The following is a 20,770-nucleotide window of genomic DNA, read 5'->3' on the forward strand; positions in this document are numbered from 1 at the left end:
GACTCGACTGCTTCATCCTGAATCTTACAGATTTTACAATGACCATTAACTTGTGTATAATAACAAGAGTGAACTCTCAGGAATTAACATATTGTATGGTAATAGATTTGATAATTTGATGTATGGATGAGTAACATATAATTAAGGTTATTACATACATTTAAGAGGCCTGCTATGGGTCGCCATGATTGGTTTATCCATCCTCGTCATGTCCGCTGGTTTCCTCAATCGGTTTATATCGTATCCCTCGTGGTCATCTTCACCTGTCACACAATCATTTTTTATATTAATTCATTGATCTGTTTACTTTTGTAACTGTAGAATCAGTGTAGAATCATTCAAAAAGCCCACACCATAAAGTACACGTAGATGCAAAATCATATAAATTCTTTCATAATGGCATGCTTCACTACTTAAAGGCGAAGCAACCTTTACAAAATTACTTTTGTATTCTAATACTTAAGAAAATCTTTTATTACAAATGGTATATGTCATATATATTATCTAATACTCTGTCAAAATCAATCGAAATTAACTTTCAATCTAAATACATGCACATGTAAATGAATATATTTTATAAAATTGTTCTCTTACCCGCCCCATCTTCGTCGTAATCTACAATGTTTTCGCGGATGTCGTAGTCGTCTTTTTCATAGTTCATGATGTTTTCCTGATCAGCTGCTTTACGTCGTCTTATATACAGAGCCAAAATAACTGCCACAGCTACAAAACCCAGTGTGTTGTTGTGAGGTAACAATGTATTAAACAATACTGAGAGTCATCAGATTTAGAATCAGTAATACTTTTATACAAATAATATGAAATGGCATTTTAAAGTACTAATACATGTGATTAAAAAATTTCTTAAGAACTCTTCAGAATACTGCAATAAAATAAAATGCTCAAAATCTGAACGTTTAAAAATGGAAATTTTAATATATGCAGATATTCATACAAAGAGAACGCTGTGACTGACTCACCAATAAGCAATAGTATCAGAATGACAGCCAGAATTATGATCCAAATGGAGCTGGATGCTTCTGTCACCACGATCGGCTCTTTGTACACATTACACAGACGACCGCTCATGTTGGGGGCACAGTTACAGTAATAACCGAACTCTGTGTTTGTCTTATCAGATACACAGGTGGCCAGGTGGTGGCACGGAGAATTCTGACAATAATCTATAAACACACAGGTGGCACCGATCTCCTGGTGGTGTGGGGGGCAGCTGTAAAAGGGAGGTAATTACGTAAAGATTTACAGGGACTAGCCTGAATAAAACTCTTAAAATTCAAATAAACTCCTAATGACCGAAAAAATTACTTACACACACTTATGCATGCCCCATAGAGGGACACAGATCTTTCCGTTCATTCCGCATATATTTCCTGCACAGTCATCACGTGTACAGTTATTTGTTGTCTCTGCCTCTGCCACCATCTTTACATCAGGATTGTCGTTGTTCTCTGTCGCTGTCATTGGGAACCACTTCATGTCCATACGGATGTCATTCAAACAAGCTGAAATGTTCACAACAGTTACAGATACAAGGTATAATGCCAAATTTTTACACGTGTTATTACGATAAAACATTTACAACAATGTTATACATGTAATATTCACTCCCATCATAAATTAAACCATTACTTCTGCATGTATTAAAAAATGTTGAAAATGAAATGTTATACACTAATAATTAGGATAAAAATGATCTTTCTAATCCCAATATTTCTGTGCTTTCAATAAAAACACTCCACAATTACATGTGTACATCTCCATTGATCCCCCCAACACTTACAGTTTTCTAGATACCCCAACACGTACAGTTTTTCAGATCCCACCAACACTTACAGTTTTCTAGACCCCCCAACACTTACAGTTTCCTAGATCCCCCCAACACTTACAGTTTTCTAGACCCCCTCCCCAACACGTACAGTTTTCTAGATCCCCCCAACACGTACAGTTTTCTAGATCTCCCCAACACGTACAGTTTTCTAGATCCCCCAACACTTAGTTTTCTAGATCCCCCAACACTTACAGTTTTCTAGATCCCCCAACACCTACAGTTTTCTAGATCCCCCCAACACTTACAGTTTTCTAGATTCCCCAACATATACAGTTTTCTAGATCTCCCAACACTTACAGTTTTCTAGATCCCCCCAACACGTACAGTTTTGTAGATCCCCCCAACACTTACAGTTTTCTAGGTCTTTGGGATTAGTCTGGTCAATGGTCTTGGAGTGTTCATAGCTGACCTCAGCTCCAGCATATATCTGGTTCTGTTTAACGGTCAGTTCCTGGTATTTAGAGTCCACACTTGTCTCAACAAACAGTGGGCCTTCACCCCCATCCTGTGATAAAATAATGCTTCGTCCTCGGCGCTGGAAGTACAGGGTGTGCCAATATCCATCTGCTGCTGTGACATTAACCATCTGAAGGACTTTGTTTCCATCTCCAAGATTGTACAGGACTTGTATGACATTGTCTACAATCTGAAATGAAAGTACACAAACTCTTAGCTTTTCAAGAAAGAAATTCACAATGGAAATACAAATCTCTAAGCAAATTATTTTGAATTAAGTTTCTTATTTCTGTAACAAGAATTTTCTTGCAAAACATCTTCAAACCCATCACTGAAAATGTATCTTTTGAACATTAAATGTAGGAAATTTTTGAGATGTTTTCTACAGATCAGAATACCTTACCTCGAGTTTTATGAACTCTCCAATGCCCTCGCCAGTGACGTGGAAGATCATGCCGCTTTTGTCCCGAGTCCTGTACATCAGCTGGACATCCATCTTCCTCGTGTTCAGACTGGCCTGAAACTGCTGCTGTAATGCCCAGTCCATGTAACTCTTGGTCAGGAAAAACTTCTCTGTAGTCACTGGAAAAGGAAAGGGTCAAATAAGTAAATCAGTGGATTTTATTTTCATCATGATTTATATTTTAATGAATTTAGCATGAATATGCATATATGCAGTCTGTATTTCATAAGACCTTGAACTGACAAGTCTAAATTGGTACAAAAAGAACAGAGATAAATAAACAAAGAAAAGTGATTACAGCTGGATATCAGAAATTTGATCAGAACTGAAATTTACTCATTTACAATGTATTTGTTGAAGAAAAAAACTACAAGCATCTTATTTTCTGGAACACTAACATACAATAAACATGTACCTGTTTCACAGCTGGTACCACGGTACCTGGGGTTACAGATGCACCGAGTGGTTTGGGGGAGCGACACCAGTTCACATTTTCCATTCTCCCCACATTTCTTTGGTTGATCAGGAGAACTCTCACAGGCGTTATCTTCCTCTGGACAGCCATCACGACTGCCAGGGTAAAAGTTCTTAGTGTATAAGTTATACAACTGAAAAAAAGCAAGAACAATGTTAAAAATATATTCTTAATTTAAACTACATGTATATTTGTCTCAAATCTAATCTCAATGGACAGGACTTAGAAACTGTGAAACTAAATTATTTTCTGATGTTCTGATCTACTCTTCTCAAAATTACACATATTGTTTTTTTTTAAAATCTTTTTTGCCATAAATGATATAAATCTTTCTCTGTACCTCTCCATTATGCCTCATATTCCGTACACAGCCTTTAAACTTCTCGTTACTGACGCCACTGGGATAATTGGTGTCGACATAACGCCCTCCCATCTGTAATGGTGCATTCACATTCAGGAAGATGTTTTCTCCGCGGGTCAATCCACTGCTCTCACACGGCATTCTGTCCTGATCCTGACCGTCAGAACTATCAGCTGACAGACAGTGGTCTACTGTCAATGTCACAAACTACAAAAACACACAGAATGTCAGGTGAACATACAGACAGTGGTCTACTGTCAACGTCACAAACTACAAAAACACACAGAATGGCAGGTGTGTATTATATAATGTATGACACTTGTGGTCCCCTGACCAGAATACAAAAATAACCCTGCATTACACAGCTAACATACAATGTACATTACAAATGCTGAATAAAAATAAAATGTATTTTTTCTGATCTTACCTTGCCTTGCCTTGTGATGTCAATCTTATGCCAGGTCCCATCATTTAGAGGACTCATTTTCAGCTGCCCCTGTGAGTTCCTCCCATTCAAGGTCAAGGTCACATTCCCTGACCCATGGTCAAGGACCAGCTCTGGGTAACCCCCTGTTAACTGGAGGTACATAAAGTCCTGAGGGGCGTTAGGGTCTAGATTAGTGACAGGTCCACTATAAAGGATCAGACCGTTGGCTTTCGTGGTGATGATTTCTATGCTGGTGAGGGAGTTCTCACACTGTTGTAGTGGTTCGTATATAGCGTATCCTGTCCCGTCAAATCCCTGCTTCGTCACCTGACAACGAGGCCCATCAAACCCAGCCAGACATTCACAGCTTTAAAACAGAACACCAATATTATAGAAAACAATTTATTTTCAGGTTTTTTTCTACCAGCAACCTAAATAGAGAAAAAAACAGACTTCCAATTAACCAGTATTAAATTTTCATATTTTATAATTGAATTTCTTTAACTTCGTTAACGAGAGTAAAATTCAAAATAATTAAGGGTGTACTTTTTCCATTTCATATTTTACCTGATAACGTCCCAGTCGTTCATTCTACATGTCCCACCGTTCATACAATAGTCGGGGGTACACGATTTGACATTGGTTGACACAGTGCAGGCGCACTCTGCCACCACCCCTGTTTTGACTCCCACAACTGACTGTCCATTTGTTGTCACCATGTTGGGCTCATCGTACACCACAAGTTTGTTGTCACATCCACCGCCCTCGCATACCTCGCGGTAACACATGTCAATGCCCACCATAGCTATTGTGGCTCCTGTGTCTTGTTGAAACTAGAATAATGAAATCAACTCTTGTTATCAGAATGTTTCTGCAGAAAGAATGAAAAATTCAAAAATTTTAAATTAGTGAATTATAATTATAAGCATTTTGTTGATCCACAGATTAAAACATGTCAGTAAAATACAAGGAGTTTGTATTTAATATGTAACTACATGTACCTGACTGATGAAGACAGATCTTGTTTAAATAATTATATGACTTTGTTTTTACTGAAACCAATTTAAAATAAATTCTCTAAAATAAAAAAAATTACATCCTTTTTCTATTCTTGAATGATTTTTTTAAAATAAAAACCTACTTTGCAATAAACCCTAAATGATTTTATCATCAAATATCATTTAAGCACTGTTTTGTGTAATTCTAATTATACTTTGACCTACTGACCTCGTCTCTATACTGATTTACGACGCCATCCAGCTGACTGCCCTGGAAGTACGGAGATCCGTACGCGGCGTACCTCACGTCTGTGTAATCCACCCCATCCACAGTCGTCTTCAGTACGGAGATAATCTGAACATTGTCAATCTTGGGAACCTTAAGTTTCTCCTTCATGCGGAGTCGGAATTTTGTATAAGGACTCTCTCCAGTCTGTGGCTTCTTTATAAAATCCTCTGGAGTTGTACCTGATTTTTAAAGAGAGTTAAACTGCATTTAACACTTTCCTTCTATTTCCTCATGTATATATGTACATTGTATATCAACTGCAGTTCTTACTGATTTAAATAACTGTATTTACACGTGTCTCTGATCCAGATATTAACCTGCAAGTCTGACTGAGTTAGATATGCACCTGTAAATTTGACTGATCCAGATATTTACCTGTAAGTCTAACTGATCCACATATTTACCTATAAGTCTAACTGATCTGGATATTTACCTATAAGTTGGACTCATCTGGATATTTACCTACAAGTCCGACTGATCCAGATAATTACCTGTAAGTCTGACTGATCCAGATATTAACCTGTAAGTCTGACTGATCCACATATTTACCTATAAGTCTGACTGATCTGTATATTTACCTATAAGTCTGATTGATCCAGATATTTACCTGTAAGTCTGACTGATCCGGACCGATATGGAGCTTCCTCTGGTAAGTCAGTGATGTAGACGGTTACCGTGGATACGACCTTGAGAGTGTTAAACACCCGGTCAAAGATGTCCACCTGTAAGTTGTAGCCAGTGACTGTGGCAGGAACATGTTCCAACATCCGAATCATTCCAGAGCTCTTGTTTACACTGGATAAGAACATAGACATTAAATCCTCAGGAATTAAGCTAAAAAGCTGGTGTATTTTCAGGAAGAATGCCATGTAAATGTGGTAGAGAGAACTCTGTAGTAAACAGACTCAAACTTTTATTAATTTTTTAAAATCCTGATGAGTGTGTTTTGTACAATACACCAAAATATTCTAGGAGAGTGATTGTCTGAGGAAGGTAATCACTTAAGTAACACACAGTTTAACAATACAGTAGGAAAATATTGCACGGATTTCATTAAGTACAAAAGCATGCTACATTATTTCATGGGCTTAACATAAAATTTTGCTGGATGTGACTTTTTTATAGACTTAGTTCATTAAGTACTGCTAAGGGTGACTGTTTCATAGTCATACTTTTATACACTTGCGTTAAGTACTGCTGGGGATAACTATTTTATATACATATGTAAAGTACTGTTAAGGGTGACTGTTTGATACACTTACGTAAAGTACTGCATTGCCTGCTGTGAACCAAGAAGGGTAAATGTTTTATCGTCCAGATCATCATCATCCAAATCTGTGTCGGACACTTGACCAATGTCAATATTACCAAACAGTCCTACAAGAAAAAGTCAATATGGAAGTTATCCAAGGAATTCAGAGACAGTCTGTATGACTGTTAACAATAAACATCTCTATTTCACGTAATAGTTACTAATAGAATCATTCATTACTACGAGTGTGGGATAGTGAAATTCCACCAAGGGGACAAGATTCACGGTCTAGGACGAGGCTTTGCCGAGTCCTAGACCGTGAATCTTGGCCCCGAGGTGGAATTTCACTATTCCCACATGAGTATGTAATGAATGATTATTTTTCTCGCATTATTTTATCCAAAATAACGGCCTGTCAATGACGTCGCCATGATAGGGCTAAAAATATATTCTTTTAATTTTCCATCTAATTAAAAATCTAAATACACCATCGGAGAGAGCGAACCTGAAAATGGTTTACACAGAGTGTAAACTGATAAAATGAATTTAAGTCCATGTAAATTAATTAGATAGATAAAAACTGGGAATAAAAAAACTTATCTATCCGATAGCGTACATTCTTCATTCAAGAAGAATCCTTCCGCGATCTAAAAATAGTGCCATTTAAAAAGTGAAAATACGACAATATTTTGAATGAAAATAAGTTTATCTTGATAAGTTAAATGACAACATTTTAAGTATATGTGATATTTTTTAACATTGTTACAATTTCTTTATATAAAGACGGAATGTTTACATTATCGTTCGCGGCGTAGTAATACACAGTGTAAGACAGAAAAATCTCACACTACTGTCTCACACCGGACAAGTCAATCCTACACTGGTGATTATGCGAGAAATAATTATATCATACATGCATGCAGTTACATATATCATATAATTGTATCACAAAATGGTTATATCTACTCTACCTTTGTAATTGTACACGTGGATGTTCTGATGTGCCGGTGAGTGGGGATTATCATTCTCATCCCCTATCTCTATTGTCAGCGTACTCGTAGCTGTCCGACCCACTGTAGACTGTTCAGGATGTCCTCTCATGTCTGTCATCTTGATTGGGAGATAGTAGAACTTCTGGTCCTCACGGTTGAATGTCACTCGTGACCTGATAGTGGCTAGTCCATTTCCATTGTCTCCAGCTATCAAAAAATCAATCAAAACAGACTGTATCAAATATCCCTTAGGGTGATTTTATAAGAAATACATTTAAGAGATAATATTGTCCCATTTTAAATCGACCATTTCTTGCATGCTCTTTCATGTTACATAAACGATCATTTACATTACACGAAAGATTCTGCATGTCAGATTGGTTTGTCAACATATACATGTAGATGTACGTTGCAGCCACCGTAGTAACTAATTATTGAATTTAATCACAGTTACATGTTCGGTACATAATAAAGGATGATAAATTATACAAATATCATGTGAATGAAATTAAATTTACTTCATAAATCATTGAGAGATTTATTTTACTTCATAAATCAGAGACTCACAGGGATTAAAATCCAATGAGAACTTGTCACAGATGGATGCTATGCACACTGCCTCGAAGGTAAACGGGGCTCCATAAGGGGTACCATCGGGGTCCACTCCGTAAAGAATTGTCACTTGCTGGGGTGGACTATTCTCTCCGACCTTGGGAATGGGGCCAGGGACAGCTCTGAAGGTCGGGTCCTCGTCGTTTATGTCCTTCACGTTAATTGTCAAGGTCGCTGTACCAGTGTTAGGGGGGATTCCTGTAATGTTAAGTCTAGAGTAACAGCAGCATTGTAACACATCATGTGAAAAAACACTACTCTATAAATGCTCTTACATGCCTATTATTTTACTCCGGAAGAAGTATATTTTGTAAATTGGTTGAAAATGAAAAACATTTTGTACTTTACTGTTCTGTGTATGACAATCTTTGATTTCAATATTGTGATATTTTTTATGATAAATTATACTGTGGCACTGATACTGACTGTATACCAACAAGGTGATTTCAATAAATTAAATTGAATTTATTCAGAAGTATTAAAGTACAGTCAAATCTAATTTTCTTGAACTGATGGGGCCAAGTTAAAACTTCAAAATATCTGAAGATTCAAGGGTAAAATAAATTTTTAAAATGTGGATTGGATTTAAAATTAAACATATCCATGGTATTCCAGATACATGTATATTGATGTTAAAGATACCAAAGTTCAAAGGTATATACATGTATTTGATAAAATTTAATCAAAAACATGTTTGGAAAAATGTCAACATGCACAGTATAGGGCCACAATTAAAATATTGTTGGTTTGGCATTGCCGACTTGGTCTTTATACGTTTGGGTCAGTAGGTAGGGAAAATATTTTTTTATTTAAATTTCAGAAATGGTACAATCATGTTGTTAGTATCCCAACGTCATAGGTTTCCGATAGTTTAACAACAACCACAGTGCGAATTGGTTTCTCAGTTTTGTCATTGATTTTCAAACCCTATTAGTTTTAAACCTTTAATATACATAGTATTAAAAATCACTGACATTAAATAAGTGTAAATTCGAATCATGTGCACGAATCCAAGCATGGCAGCTAGACTAGCAAATTGGACAGGACATTGTACCGTGAAATTTCTATTTCTAACTGGTATATCTTACTCATCAGTTTACTTTTAAAACCACATTACCACAGAGAGTCATGCCATCAACTTCTGTAAAACCGAGTTTACATTTTACCGCTTTCAACAGCCATGCTTGGATTCGTGATACGCATTTATTCAGCATCACATAGATGCTTATAAATGAAAACTGTTTGATCAATCAAGCGTTTACATGATTCTTTCCCATTCTGAATATATTACGCAAACGTACAAACATCTAAATTCGGATGAATATAACGAAATAAAAATTATGATCAGTATCTGTTGAAAAAATTCTTCGGACCACACTGATTTATGTGAGTCGGCCGGCAACGCCAAACAAAGCTAATTTTATTTTTGGCCTAGAGGGAAACAGGTTCTCTACCTCTGTCTATTGCCAGAATCTTCACAATGTGTTTTGTCAGTGTCTCATGATCCAGGGAATTTTTCAGTGACACTGTTCCATTATCCCTATTCTGTGTAATCCTGAAGTAATAGTCTGGCTTCTCACTGATTGGTTTTCGGGAAACGTAGAAGCTGAAATTAAAAGTTTTCTAAATTACCAAACAAGTTGTATGAAAGCCATAAGCATCATATCAGCAAGAACTTGATTACTCATTTTAACTAAAGACATTCAAGCTGGGAAGAAATATGGTCTGCCCCATTTAAATTATTTTTTTAAAACATTAACCAGTTTTTCTTTCTCTTCAAGAATGGTTTTTTCCCTTTCATATCGATTTAAGCCAGACTATATACATGTATATATAATGAAAATGTTTTAAACATTCAAAACTGACACAAATAACAGCGAAGACAACTCACTCAAACAAGCCATTGGTTCCCTCGTCTCTATCTGTTGCCCTGAAATTGGCAAGGACTTCCCCGATATTGAGGTTCTCAAATTTAGTGATCTCTACACTTTGTGGCGTGATTATTGGGATCTCGTCATTCACATCAATGACTGTGATCTCGATGTATGCGATGTCTGTAAATCTGCCATCACTGACTTCCGCTGTCAGATTAAAGAATCGCTGAGCAGGGTTCTCATAGTCAGGTTTCTAATAGAAACAACAAGAAAATATAAATTATTAAAGAGAAAATTTATTTCAATGTAACTAAGATAAACCTTTATCATTCCAAATAGAAACACTTACAGTGTACACTTCAAGTCGCCCATCTCGTCCATCCACTGTGATCTGGAAATGTGTCCTGTCATTGAGACCAATGAGGTTATAAGACAGGGTGTCATCAATGTCAAGGTCATTAGCCCTGATGGTGATGATGAGCCCCTCCTGGGTCTCGGGAATTGTCTCCCTGTATATCTTCTTCTCAAACACTGGCTCGTTGTCATTTATGTCTTTGATGTTTACTGTTGCCGTGGCAGTGGCTGACAATGGGGGCACTCCTGCATCCTTAGCAACCACCTCAAAAGTGTACACTGGATGTTTCTCACGATCAAGGTCCCTAACAGTAGTGTAGACTTCCCCTGTTATGTTGTTAATTCTGAAGGCATTGCGTGGCAGCTGTGTTCCCGCTACGATAGCATAACTAACCTTGGCATTGGCTCCTTCATCATTGTCATTGGCAACAATCGTCATCACCAAAACATCTGACATCACAGAAAAAATATGTTATCTTATCATTAAACACTAATGAAAATTAAATTTTTTTTGTATTTTTAGGGGTAAATAACCTCAGTTTGAGCTAAGAAAATGAAGGAATTTGAAATTCAATAATCAATTTACTTTATCCTATAAATAAAAAGAAATCTATTCAAAATTTTAAAAAATTCTTACCTGGGTTTGACATTTCATTCACTGAGCCAATCAGAGAATTAGCATCAAACTTGGGTCTGTTGTCATTGATGTCCAACGGGAAGACACGGACCGTGGCGTAACCAGTCAAGTGTGACTCAGCCGCGGGCTCATCAATGGCGAGGACCGTAAACTGGTACACCGCCCGCCCGTCTGGTTTGTCGCGGTCCAGTTCACCATTAATGGTGATGACACCGCTGTTTTTGTCGATGGAGAAGAGACTATTGATGACTGCATCGTCCTGAGACAGGGAGTACTCAATCAGATTCTGGGGATTTCTGTTAACGTCCAGGTCTGTAGCGTGGACCTAATGAGCAGAAAACAATGACGAATGTTGTCAATTTAACACATACATGTACAATCATTCCACTTGGACTTTAAACAAATCATATATAAAGGTAACTACACTTGTCATTTGCCAAGAAATCTGATCTTGAAGCATAACATTTTATTCTATGAGCTTCAGCTGTAGTATTTCAATATTTCATTTGATAAAATATTTCATAGATTTGGCTCCTCAAAAGAATGAGTCCTTTATGAGTATTTATCCTTTACATGGACTAGTCTTTGACATGAACTACAGTCCCTGTGTTTTTTAACCTGTATGTGAATTACAATGGTTCTTTACATGGATTAGTTCTTTGCAGGGACTCATTCTTGATTAGTCTTTGCCTTGTATTGGTCCTACACATGTGGACTACATGTACTAGCTTAATGAGTAGATCTTAACTAACTGTAATTAGGACTTGGTTGTAGACTCTGCCAACCTCTAGGGTTAGGGACTTAGGGTTAAGGTTAGGGTTAGCTGGTATTATGTGGACTACTAGCTTATATAATAATAACTGACTGTAATTAGGACTTGGTTTTAGACTCTGCCCTCCTCTAGGGTTAGGGTTAGGGCTAGATGGTATCATGTGGACTACTAGCTTATATAATAATAAATAACTTACTGTAATTAGGACTTGGTTGTAGACTCTGCCCTCCTCTAGGTTTCGGATGTCATATGTGTTCTGATCAAACTTTGGCGTGTTGTCATTGGTGTCTATAATGGATATTTGTACCATGGTCTGACTGCTAAATTTCCCATCATTCACTACCAGTGTCACATTGTAAACCTGGAATAATTAAAAAATACAACAATTTATAAACAAATACAAGTACTTAGGATAGCATTGATTTTTTTCTAACCTTAAAAAAGGAGTTTCTTCATGTCATATTTACCCCAATTTCTTTAAAAAAAAAATCATCTTATCATGAAACTTCCCTATATTTTCCCTGAAAATATTCATAATAATTGCAAATATTGTTATATGTGTAAATATGCTTGTAATGTCTGTCAAGAGTTATAACAAAGCAAATTTATTCACTGTAATATTTAATAAAATGCCGTGTTACAAAGAAAGTAAAACATGCCTAATTTTTGTTTACAATGAACTTACATTGGGTTCAGTCTCGTAATCCAAACTTCCAGCGACATAAATTTCTCCAGTTCCAGATTTGACAGCAAAGAGACTAGAGCCAGACAGGGAATATGTGAAAGTGGCCTCTGTCAAAAGAGAAAGTAAAAGTTACAAACAGAAAAGAAAAAGCTACAGAATTTCAATGCTGATTTCATATTTCTCAAAAGATGTTCTAAAGATCTGGTATATAAAATTTTAATGTATTATACCTGAATAACTAAATGAAACCCTATGGTGACTTATTATCATTTTGTGAAAATGAATCACTCACCGTCCAAATCCTTGGCTGCAATAGTAGTGATGGACTGGCCTGTAAACGAGTCTTCACGTACCGAAGCAAAATACAGGCTCTCCTCAAAGTACGGCTTGTTGTCGTTTACGTCCTTAATAGATACTCTAACAACAGCGGAGCCTAGATTTAAATGAAGTCAAGTAAATAAACTGACACAGAATTAAGAATGCCCAAAGGATTAAGACTTGCTAAAGCACTAAGAGTAAAATGACAATGGATTGATAATGTCACTTTCTTATTTAATGTAAGATAAATCTGAATTTTATAACAACTTTGTTTTACTTTAAACACACCTGTATTGTGGGCACCTGATGTTCCTCTGGAGGATGGAGCGCCATCTACTGCATAAACCTTTAGGATGTAGAAATCCTTCGTCTCACGATCAAACTGGACTCGTGTTCTTATCATTCCAGTCGTAGGGTTAATTTCAAACTGATCCGTAGTGGTACTGCCATCTGGATGGAGGGCATATGTCACCTTTGATATTAGAAAAAAAGAACTCAATTACAGCAACAGTTACATTTTACAGTCAACACCACCCAAGTTCTACTTTTCTGTAAAATTTATTCAGAAAATATCTAAATTGTCACAATCATATGGAACATCATGTGGTATACTTTTATTCAATATCTCTTGTACATTAATTTCTGTGATTAAGACTTAAAAAACATCAGGTCAATACAGTGTAAAAGTTTTATCTTAGTCTTCAAACTTGAATAAACAAGATTTTTATTTTTACATCTACCAGGTATATTTTTCAAATCATGTCAAAATTTTGTACAAGGTTCAATAATAAATGTTGACTTTCAAAAAATTACCCTTTTAAAACTCTCCGTTTCATCAGCATCAATAGCACTGACACTTTGGACTGGAGTTCCTGGATCTTCATTCTCGAGCACGCTCAGTCCAATGTTTCCTGTTTGGGGGTCAATGTTGAGAAATTTTGGAATCTCATCGTTGGCATCCTCTACTACAATCTTTGGGTAATTGTCACTGTTTATAGGTGAGTCATAAACATTCTGAAAAAACAAGATCATAGGAAAATTACTCAGTAGAATTCAAAAGAGTTTAAATAGAATTAGGAATTGTTAGACTTATTCCCAACATAATACATGTATAGCCTGTCTTTAAAAAAACTGCATGTATGCATGAGTTCAAAATTCATGAAGACATGAATTAGTCAAATTTGAATATTTTTTTGCTTTATGTAAAATCATATTTTGGCAGTATTCATGACATAGCACATAGGATTGCAACAAGGAATCCCTCTGAAATACATGTAAATATTCAAGTACATCCCCCTCCAAAAAATGAATTCTTTTCAAGAAGTTTGTTTTAAATACATGTACAATTAAACTTCAAAATGTATTTACTTTTACAAAATAAATTTCCTTTCTTTCCCTCTCATCAGATACTCACAGAGGCTCGGAGATTGAGCGTGTACTCTTTCTGTGTTTCGTAATCGAGGATTTCCAGGATGGTAAGATTGACCGTGTCTGCACTGCTACGAATGATAAACTTCTCTGTTCTGTCCGAGAGCTCTGTCTGTCCATTCTTGTTAATGACCATGTTAAATATCAGTGAAGGATCAGGGATATTGGTAATACGATTCTGGGCTGACAGTGAGGCGATTACAAAGTTTACACTCTCAGACTCCTTGACCCTATAAGTTGGATTTATGGGGTTCCAGAGAGGGGGCAGAACACCAGAGTCTGTCGTAAGGGCTATGTTTATGGTCACATCTGTACTTCGGGGTGGAGTACCTTGATCTGTTGCCGTGGCAACTAATGTGACACTGGAATCCTACAAATGCAAGCAAGTACAACTTAATGTTATAAATAAGGCAATTTTATTCGAAAAGAAAGATTTTAGCAGTATCAGTCAAAATTGTAAACATTTATGAGGTAAATCAGAAACTCACTTAGATTTAAACTTAGCTCACTGATTTCTAAGAAGGAAAGTACAATTTTTATATCCATTGCATTACATATACGCATATGGAAGGAGCTGACTACTTACTGGTAACTGGAGGGAGCTGATTACTTACTGGTAACTGGAAGGAGCTGACTACTTATTGGTAACTGGAGGGAGCTGACTACTTACTGGTAACTGGAGGGAGCTGACTACTTACTGGTAACTGGAGGGAGCTGATTACTTACTGGTAACTGGAGGGAGCTGACTACTTATTGGTAACTGGAGGGAGCTGACTACTTACTGGTAACTGGAGGGAGCCGGCCACTTCAATGTCTCCTGTGTCCTGGTTTATGCTGAACAGATTATTAGGATTAGACTTCAGAGAGTACTTCACATTAGCGTTATCTCCTAAATCTTTGTCCGTAGCTTTGATTGTCAAGACTTTAGTCCCGTCAGTGGCGGACTTCAAAACTCGGCCCTCATACTGAGATTTTCCGAACTCTGGATTGTTGTCATTGATGTCTCGGATGGTGACGGGGAACGTACAGTAATCATCTAGTGGGTTACCTCCCTTATCCTGCACTTTAACAGTGATAAATAAGTTCTTGGAAGACTGCGTCTCTCTGTCCAGTTTCTCCCTTGTGTATATTTCACCTAATGACATCAAGAGTGAGATATTAGTAATTTCTGTAAATTCATAGCTTTGGTAATGCACTGTGGCCATGCTAAAATTCTTTCTAAGAGGAGATGTACTGTACTTTCAACCTTTGAAATACATGCAAGAGTCATCAAATTGAAAATATAAAAAAAAAAATTACATTTTGATACCACATTTGAACATAAAAGTGGATTTGCAAGGCCAGTTTTCTTAAAAAGAGACTAAGAAGTTTAAAAAAATCAATTGATAGTTTTCACCTATTTGTCAACATCTGTGTAACTGTTATTTTCATGGGCCCCTTAACCTATGTATTATTATTATTTACAGTAAGCACCTGTACATTATTACCTGTTGATGAGTTAATCCTGAAGTAATTTTTTTCCTGATTGTCATCCAGTTCCTTGACACTTGTAATGGAGTATACCAGCTTTCCATTCTGTCCTCGGTTAGGGTCTGTGGCAGTCACCTAAAATACAGAGTACATTAACATCAAATAAAATAACAGTCTGATAGATTTAGCTATATTTATATTACAGATTTTCTGCAATATATCAAACATGCAAGTAATTAAGACATAAAATCTTGCTTCATGACAATTGCATTTCAGAGTTGACCAGGATATGAACAAATGTCAATAAATTTTCAGGAATTTGGAAACTCTTTCTGTGGCTTAAGTAAAATTGTTATATTGTCTCCTCTCTGTAAATCTGCAGTAACTAAGAATTAATGTTTAAATATTATTTGTGTCTGAAGTTTGAATCATCCCCCTACCTTCTGGACCAGCACACCAGGTTCCTGTTCCTCTGTGACGGTCGGCGTATAATTACAATTCTCAAACCGAGGCTTGATGTTCTCCTCGTCCTCAATGTTAATCGTAATCAGAGCCGTGCTGCTCCGGATGTTCTGAGGATTGTCACAGCAGGATCCGTCGTCCCTCGCCGTGACATTCAGGAAGATCTGGTCCCTGTCCGAAGGGGGAGACTGACCCTGCCTCAGACTAATTCGACCTGAAGACGGATCTATTTCAAAAACATCACTAACTGTTCGTCCACCTGTGGAAATCAAGACGTTCACTACATCAGATTTTGATCCTGTTTATAAGTAGTTCATTCATGTACAGTAAATGTCTCCTTTATAAAAAGATTAGTGCTTCTTTGAGTTTAAGAAGTCTAAATTCTTAATAGTCCAAGAATGTGTTTATTCATACGAGGGATTTTACAATTAAAATTTATATCCTATCTAATTTTAGCTGTTTTTTACTTTAGCTGTTTTACACTTTTATACTGAAAAAATCAGGTATAAGCAGATATAATATGTTAATTCTAATGCTTCATAATACCCTGGCTTCAGGTATAAGCAGGTATAATACGTTAATTCTAACCTTCAAAACTGTAGGTCACACCATCTCCATCCTGGTCCACAGCACGGACGATGATGACCGTCGAGCCAGAAGGGGCGTTTCCCATCAGAGTCGCTACTTTATTGTCATCGAATTCTGGAGCTTGGTCGTTTGTGTTTGTTGTTGTGATAATCACGCGAGCTTCAGCAGTGCGTGGGGTAACACCGTTGTCCGAAGCTATCACTTTAAATTCGTAGTAATGAGGGAATTTTCTGTCATAATCGAGGGTCCTGAAATAAGGTTTTTAAATACATGTACATGTATATCCAAGCACAAAGCAGCTTAAACATTTGTGGACTAAAACAAAACAAGAGGCCCATGGGCCACATCGCTCACCTGAGTAACTTTGGCCATGCTGTTCATTACCAGACTCCCCCTTGTAATACCTATTGTGGCCCCGCCCTATCCCCTGGGTCATGATTTGAACAATTAAGAGTGTACACTACTTGAGGATGCTTCCACATAAGTTTCAGCTTTTCTGGCCCAGTGGTTCTTGAGAAGAAGATTTTTAAAGATTTTTCCTATATATTTCAATGTAAAACTTGTATTTCCTATTGTGGCCCCACCCTACCCCTGGGGGTCATGATTTGAACAATTTAGAATCTACACTACCCCAGGATGCTTCCACATAAGTTTCAGCTTTTCTGGCCCAGTGGTTCTTGAGAAGAAGATTTTTAAAGATTTTTCCTATATATTTCAATGTAAAACTTGTATTTCCTATTGTGGCCCCGCCCTACCCCCTGGGTCATGATTTGAACAATTTAGAATCTACACTACCCCAGGATGCTTCCACATAAGTTTCAGCTTTTCTGGCCCAGTGGTACTTGAGAAGAAGTTTTTTAAAGATTTTTCCTATATATTTCAATGTAAAACTTGTATTTCCTATTGTGGCCCCGCCCTACCCCCGGGGGTCATGATTTGAACAATTTAGAATCTACACTACCCCAGGATGCTTCCACATAAGTTTCAGCTTTTCTGGCCCAGTGGTTCTTGAGAAGAAGATTTTTAAAGATTTTTCCTATATATTTCAATGTAAAACTTGGATTCCCCATTGTGGCCCCGCCCTACCCCCGGGGGTCATGATTTGAACAATTTAGAATCTACACTACCCCGAATGCTTCCACATAAGTTTCAGCTTTTCTGGCGCAGTGGTTCTTGAGAAGAAGATTTTTAAAGATTTTTCCCATATATTTCAATGTAAAACTTGGATTCCACATTGTGGCCCCGCCCTACCCCCGGGGGTCATGATTTGAACAATTTTGAATCTACACTACCCCAGGATGCTTCCATATAAGTTTCAGCTTTACTGGCCCTGTGGTTCTTGAGAAGAAGATTTTTTAATGACCCCACCCTATTTTGTCTTCTCTTGATTATCTCCCCTTGTGAGGGGACTTGGCCCTTCATTTTAACAATTTAAATTCCCCTTCACCCAAGGATGCTTTGTACTAAGTTTGGTCAAAATTGGCCCAGTGGTTCTTGAGAAGAAGTCAAAAATGTGAAAAGTTTACAGATGGACGGACAGCTAGACAGACGGACGGACGGACGACGGACAAAATGTGATCAGAAAAGCTCACTTGAGCCTTCGGCTCAGGTGAGCTAAAAATCAAGAAAAAAAACACCAACAGATTTAATCTGTTGAGTTCAATAGAGCTGAAGTAGTTTGACTTTTTTCTCTGTTGCAATGACTTGTGAAGAACCTTTAGTACAGATGACCCAACATAACCTATATATATCCATTAATTTAGATGACCCACTATGTCCTACCCATTAGTTCAAATGACCCACTATAACCTATACCCATTAATTTAGATGACCAGCTATACCCTATACCCATTAATTTAGATGACCACCTATACCCTATACCCATTAATTTAGATGACCTACTATGACCTACCCATTAGTTTGGATGACCCACTATACCCTATACCCATTGATTTAGATGACCAGCTATACCCTATACCCATTAATTTAGATGACCTACCCATTAGTTCGGATGACCTACCCATTAGTTCAGATGACCTACCCATTAGTTCGGATGACCTACCCATTAGTTCGGATGACCTACCCATTAGTTCAGATGACCTACCCATTAGTTCGGATGACCTACCCATTAGTTCGGATAACTCCGACTTGTGTGTTGCCAGCAGTGGTGATTGAGAACGTGGGATCCGTCAGGGTGTACGACAGAACGGTACTGCCATCTTTGTCTGATGCAGATACTGAGGAAAAATGAAAGGATTTGGTGTATATAAAAATGAAAGGAATTGCTACACATGAAGGTTCCTTTACAGACAAAAATATTTCCTTGTTTTGCAAATTCAAAAGGACTTTTTTTAATACACTGTCACGAACACTGTATCTCTGCTTTTTACGTGAAACACACTTCAGTCAATGCCCACATGTATTTCAGAATTTCATTCTTCATTCATACACATATGTACATTTTAATTATTCTGGTTTAGTACAGGTTAATTTTGTTTTAGTCTATGTACGGATTAAATCCTGTACCTTCAATGACAGAGGTTCCTATTGGAATGTCTTCCTTCACTGTCGCAGTGAACGTGGATTTACTGAAGAGGGGAGCATATTCATTTCTATCCAGTAGAGTAACTTTCAGCTAAAACACACATTAATATTTGATAATGCCTGAATTTTGTACAATAAATGGTTGGCCTTATTTCTCAAGACTACATATGTAGGTCTCAGAAACTTAATAATAAATTTACATTTAGACGAATACACAGTACACGATCTCCTTACCGGTACGTCGCTGCTACCTCCAGAGACCGTGTCTGCAGCACGGACCGTCAGATCAAACTGTCGACTGTCAGTCTCGTAATCCAGTGTTCTCAGAGTCTTCACCATTCCGTCCTCTATGGCAAACCGTGTAGATATCGCAGTGTCTGACTCGTACACAGAGTATATGATGGTCCCGCCCACTTGAAAATTCTTAGCTTGGATTGATACTTTGTTTCCATCTGCATCAAAAGCCTGAAACCTGTCAACAGAGTACAGAAAAAAAAAGTTAAAGTTAAATTTCTTTCTGTAATAATTAACTTTTGGTGCTTTTTAACATTTAATTTGCTCACAAAGGCTAAGCCAGCTTAGCTACCAATAGTTTGAAAAATTCTCTTTAGATGTATATATGTATACATGATATGTATATATATGATGTTTAATAGCAAAACAGACTAGAACCAGTGCATCAAACTACATGTTTGTTTAAAAATCATTGGGATGGAAATTTTCATTTCTTCAGGGATAAGCATTTGAAATGAAGCATTCAGATTTCAAATTTTAAGTTTTACCGAAATTTCTTTTTTTTTCTATACATTGTACATATGTATCACTTCAATAATTCTGAAAGCAGATCGAATTGTTAATCTAAATACCTAATGAAATTATGAACATCCTTGTTCAATTAACAAACACCCACATGGACCTCAGTAATTCATAACATAAAATAACACCATTACCTGCCATAAATGATGCCATATCATTTTTTTAATATAAACATATAGTATGGCAGACAGATAAAACTACAGCAACAATCATATATTAATATGTTAATTTACATTCAGGACTTCTGGTTATCGTGTAAAACAAACAATTTCTGTAAAACTTTGCATAATTCTGATTACTCATATAAATTCTGTATGTTAACAATTCCAATGGCAACATCATGCAATAAACAAGAACAAATGAATGCATTGTAATTACTGAAGCGGTGCACAAAACAGAACAAGCAGGAGTTGATCACCTTTACGGATGATCAGGTCATCCTGTTAAAGACTTTGGGAAAAAAAAGAGTGAATGAATAGGAGAAATTTTCAAGGAGATGATGTGACTATGATTTATTTGTCATCAAAACGGGCTTTACCAAGCAGAGAAATAAAATACGAAGAAAACCCCATAGCTGAATGAGTCAGATGTGCCATCGTAATAGCCTGAAGTTTTTCTACAATCATTTTGTTTAAGATTTCCAGTTGC

At 36.9% G+C, this 20,770-nt stretch overlaps 1 protein-coding gene across 1 annotated transcript in view; it reads right to left on the reverse strand.

The window, feature by feature from the left end:
- The window catches only part of LOC133175476 (neural-cadherin-like), a 29,289-nt gene that overhangs the window by 1,528 nt on the left and 6,991 nt on the right, over positions 1-20,770 (reverse strand). The window contains exons 5-36 of the mRNA XM_061310575.1: positions 19,541-19,778; positions 19,289-19,397; positions 18,888-18,999; positions 16,763-17,010; positions 16,153-16,433; positions 15,730-15,847; positions 15,025-15,377; positions 14,229-14,612; positions 13,628-13,828; positions 13,103-13,286; positions 12,789-12,929; positions 12,497-12,603; positions 12,008-12,172; positions 11,040-11,364; positions 10,398-10,852; positions 10,066-10,301; positions 9,629-9,780; positions 8,130-8,372; positions 7,542-7,769; positions 6,581-6,695; positions 5,926-6,113; positions 5,259-5,497; positions 4,599-4,864; positions 4,032-4,398; positions 3,584-3,811; positions 3,184-3,376; positions 2,709-2,887; positions 2,201-2,495; positions 1,331-1,523; positions 981-1,231; positions 595-723; positions 159-263 (exon numbers count right to left, since the gene is read on the reverse strand). Of these exons, the coding sequence (XP_061166559.1) occupies positions 159-263; positions 595-723; positions 981-1,231; positions 1,331-1,523; positions 2,201-2,495; positions 2,709-2,887; positions 3,184-3,376; positions 3,584-3,811; positions 4,032-4,398; positions 4,599-4,864; positions 5,259-5,497; positions 5,926-6,113; positions 6,581-6,695; positions 7,542-7,769; positions 8,130-8,372; positions 9,629-9,780; positions 10,066-10,301; positions 10,398-10,852; positions 11,040-11,364; positions 12,008-12,172; positions 12,497-12,603; positions 12,789-12,929; positions 13,103-13,286; positions 13,628-13,828; positions 14,229-14,612; positions 15,025-15,377; positions 15,730-15,847; positions 16,153-16,433; positions 16,763-17,010; positions 18,888-18,999; positions 19,289-19,397; positions 19,541-19,778 (7,028 nt within the window). The remainder of the gene's footprint in view (positions 1-158; positions 264-594; positions 724-980; positions 1,232-1,330; positions 1,524-2,200; positions 2,496-2,708; positions 2,888-3,183; positions 3,377-3,583; positions 3,812-4,031; positions 4,399-4,598; positions 4,865-5,258; positions 5,498-5,925; positions 6,114-6,580; positions 6,696-7,541; positions 7,770-8,129; positions 8,373-9,628; positions 9,781-10,065; positions 10,302-10,397; positions 10,853-11,039; positions 11,365-12,007; positions 12,173-12,496; positions 12,604-12,788; positions 12,930-13,102; positions 13,287-13,627; positions 13,829-14,228; positions 14,613-15,024; positions 15,378-15,729; positions 15,848-16,152; positions 16,434-16,762; positions 17,011-18,887; positions 19,000-19,288; positions 19,398-19,540; positions 19,779-20,770) is intronic.

This window comes from Saccostrea echinata, unplaced genomic scaffold (genome assembly GCF_033153115.1).
Source record: "Saccostrea echinata isolate AGI-Se365-2 ecotype Australia unplaced genomic scaffold, CSIRO_AGI_Sech_v1 ptg000062l, whole genome shotgun sequence".
Classification (NCBI taxonomy): domain Eukaryota; kingdom Metazoa; phylum Mollusca; class Bivalvia; order Ostreida; family Ostreidae; genus Saccostrea; species Saccostrea echinata.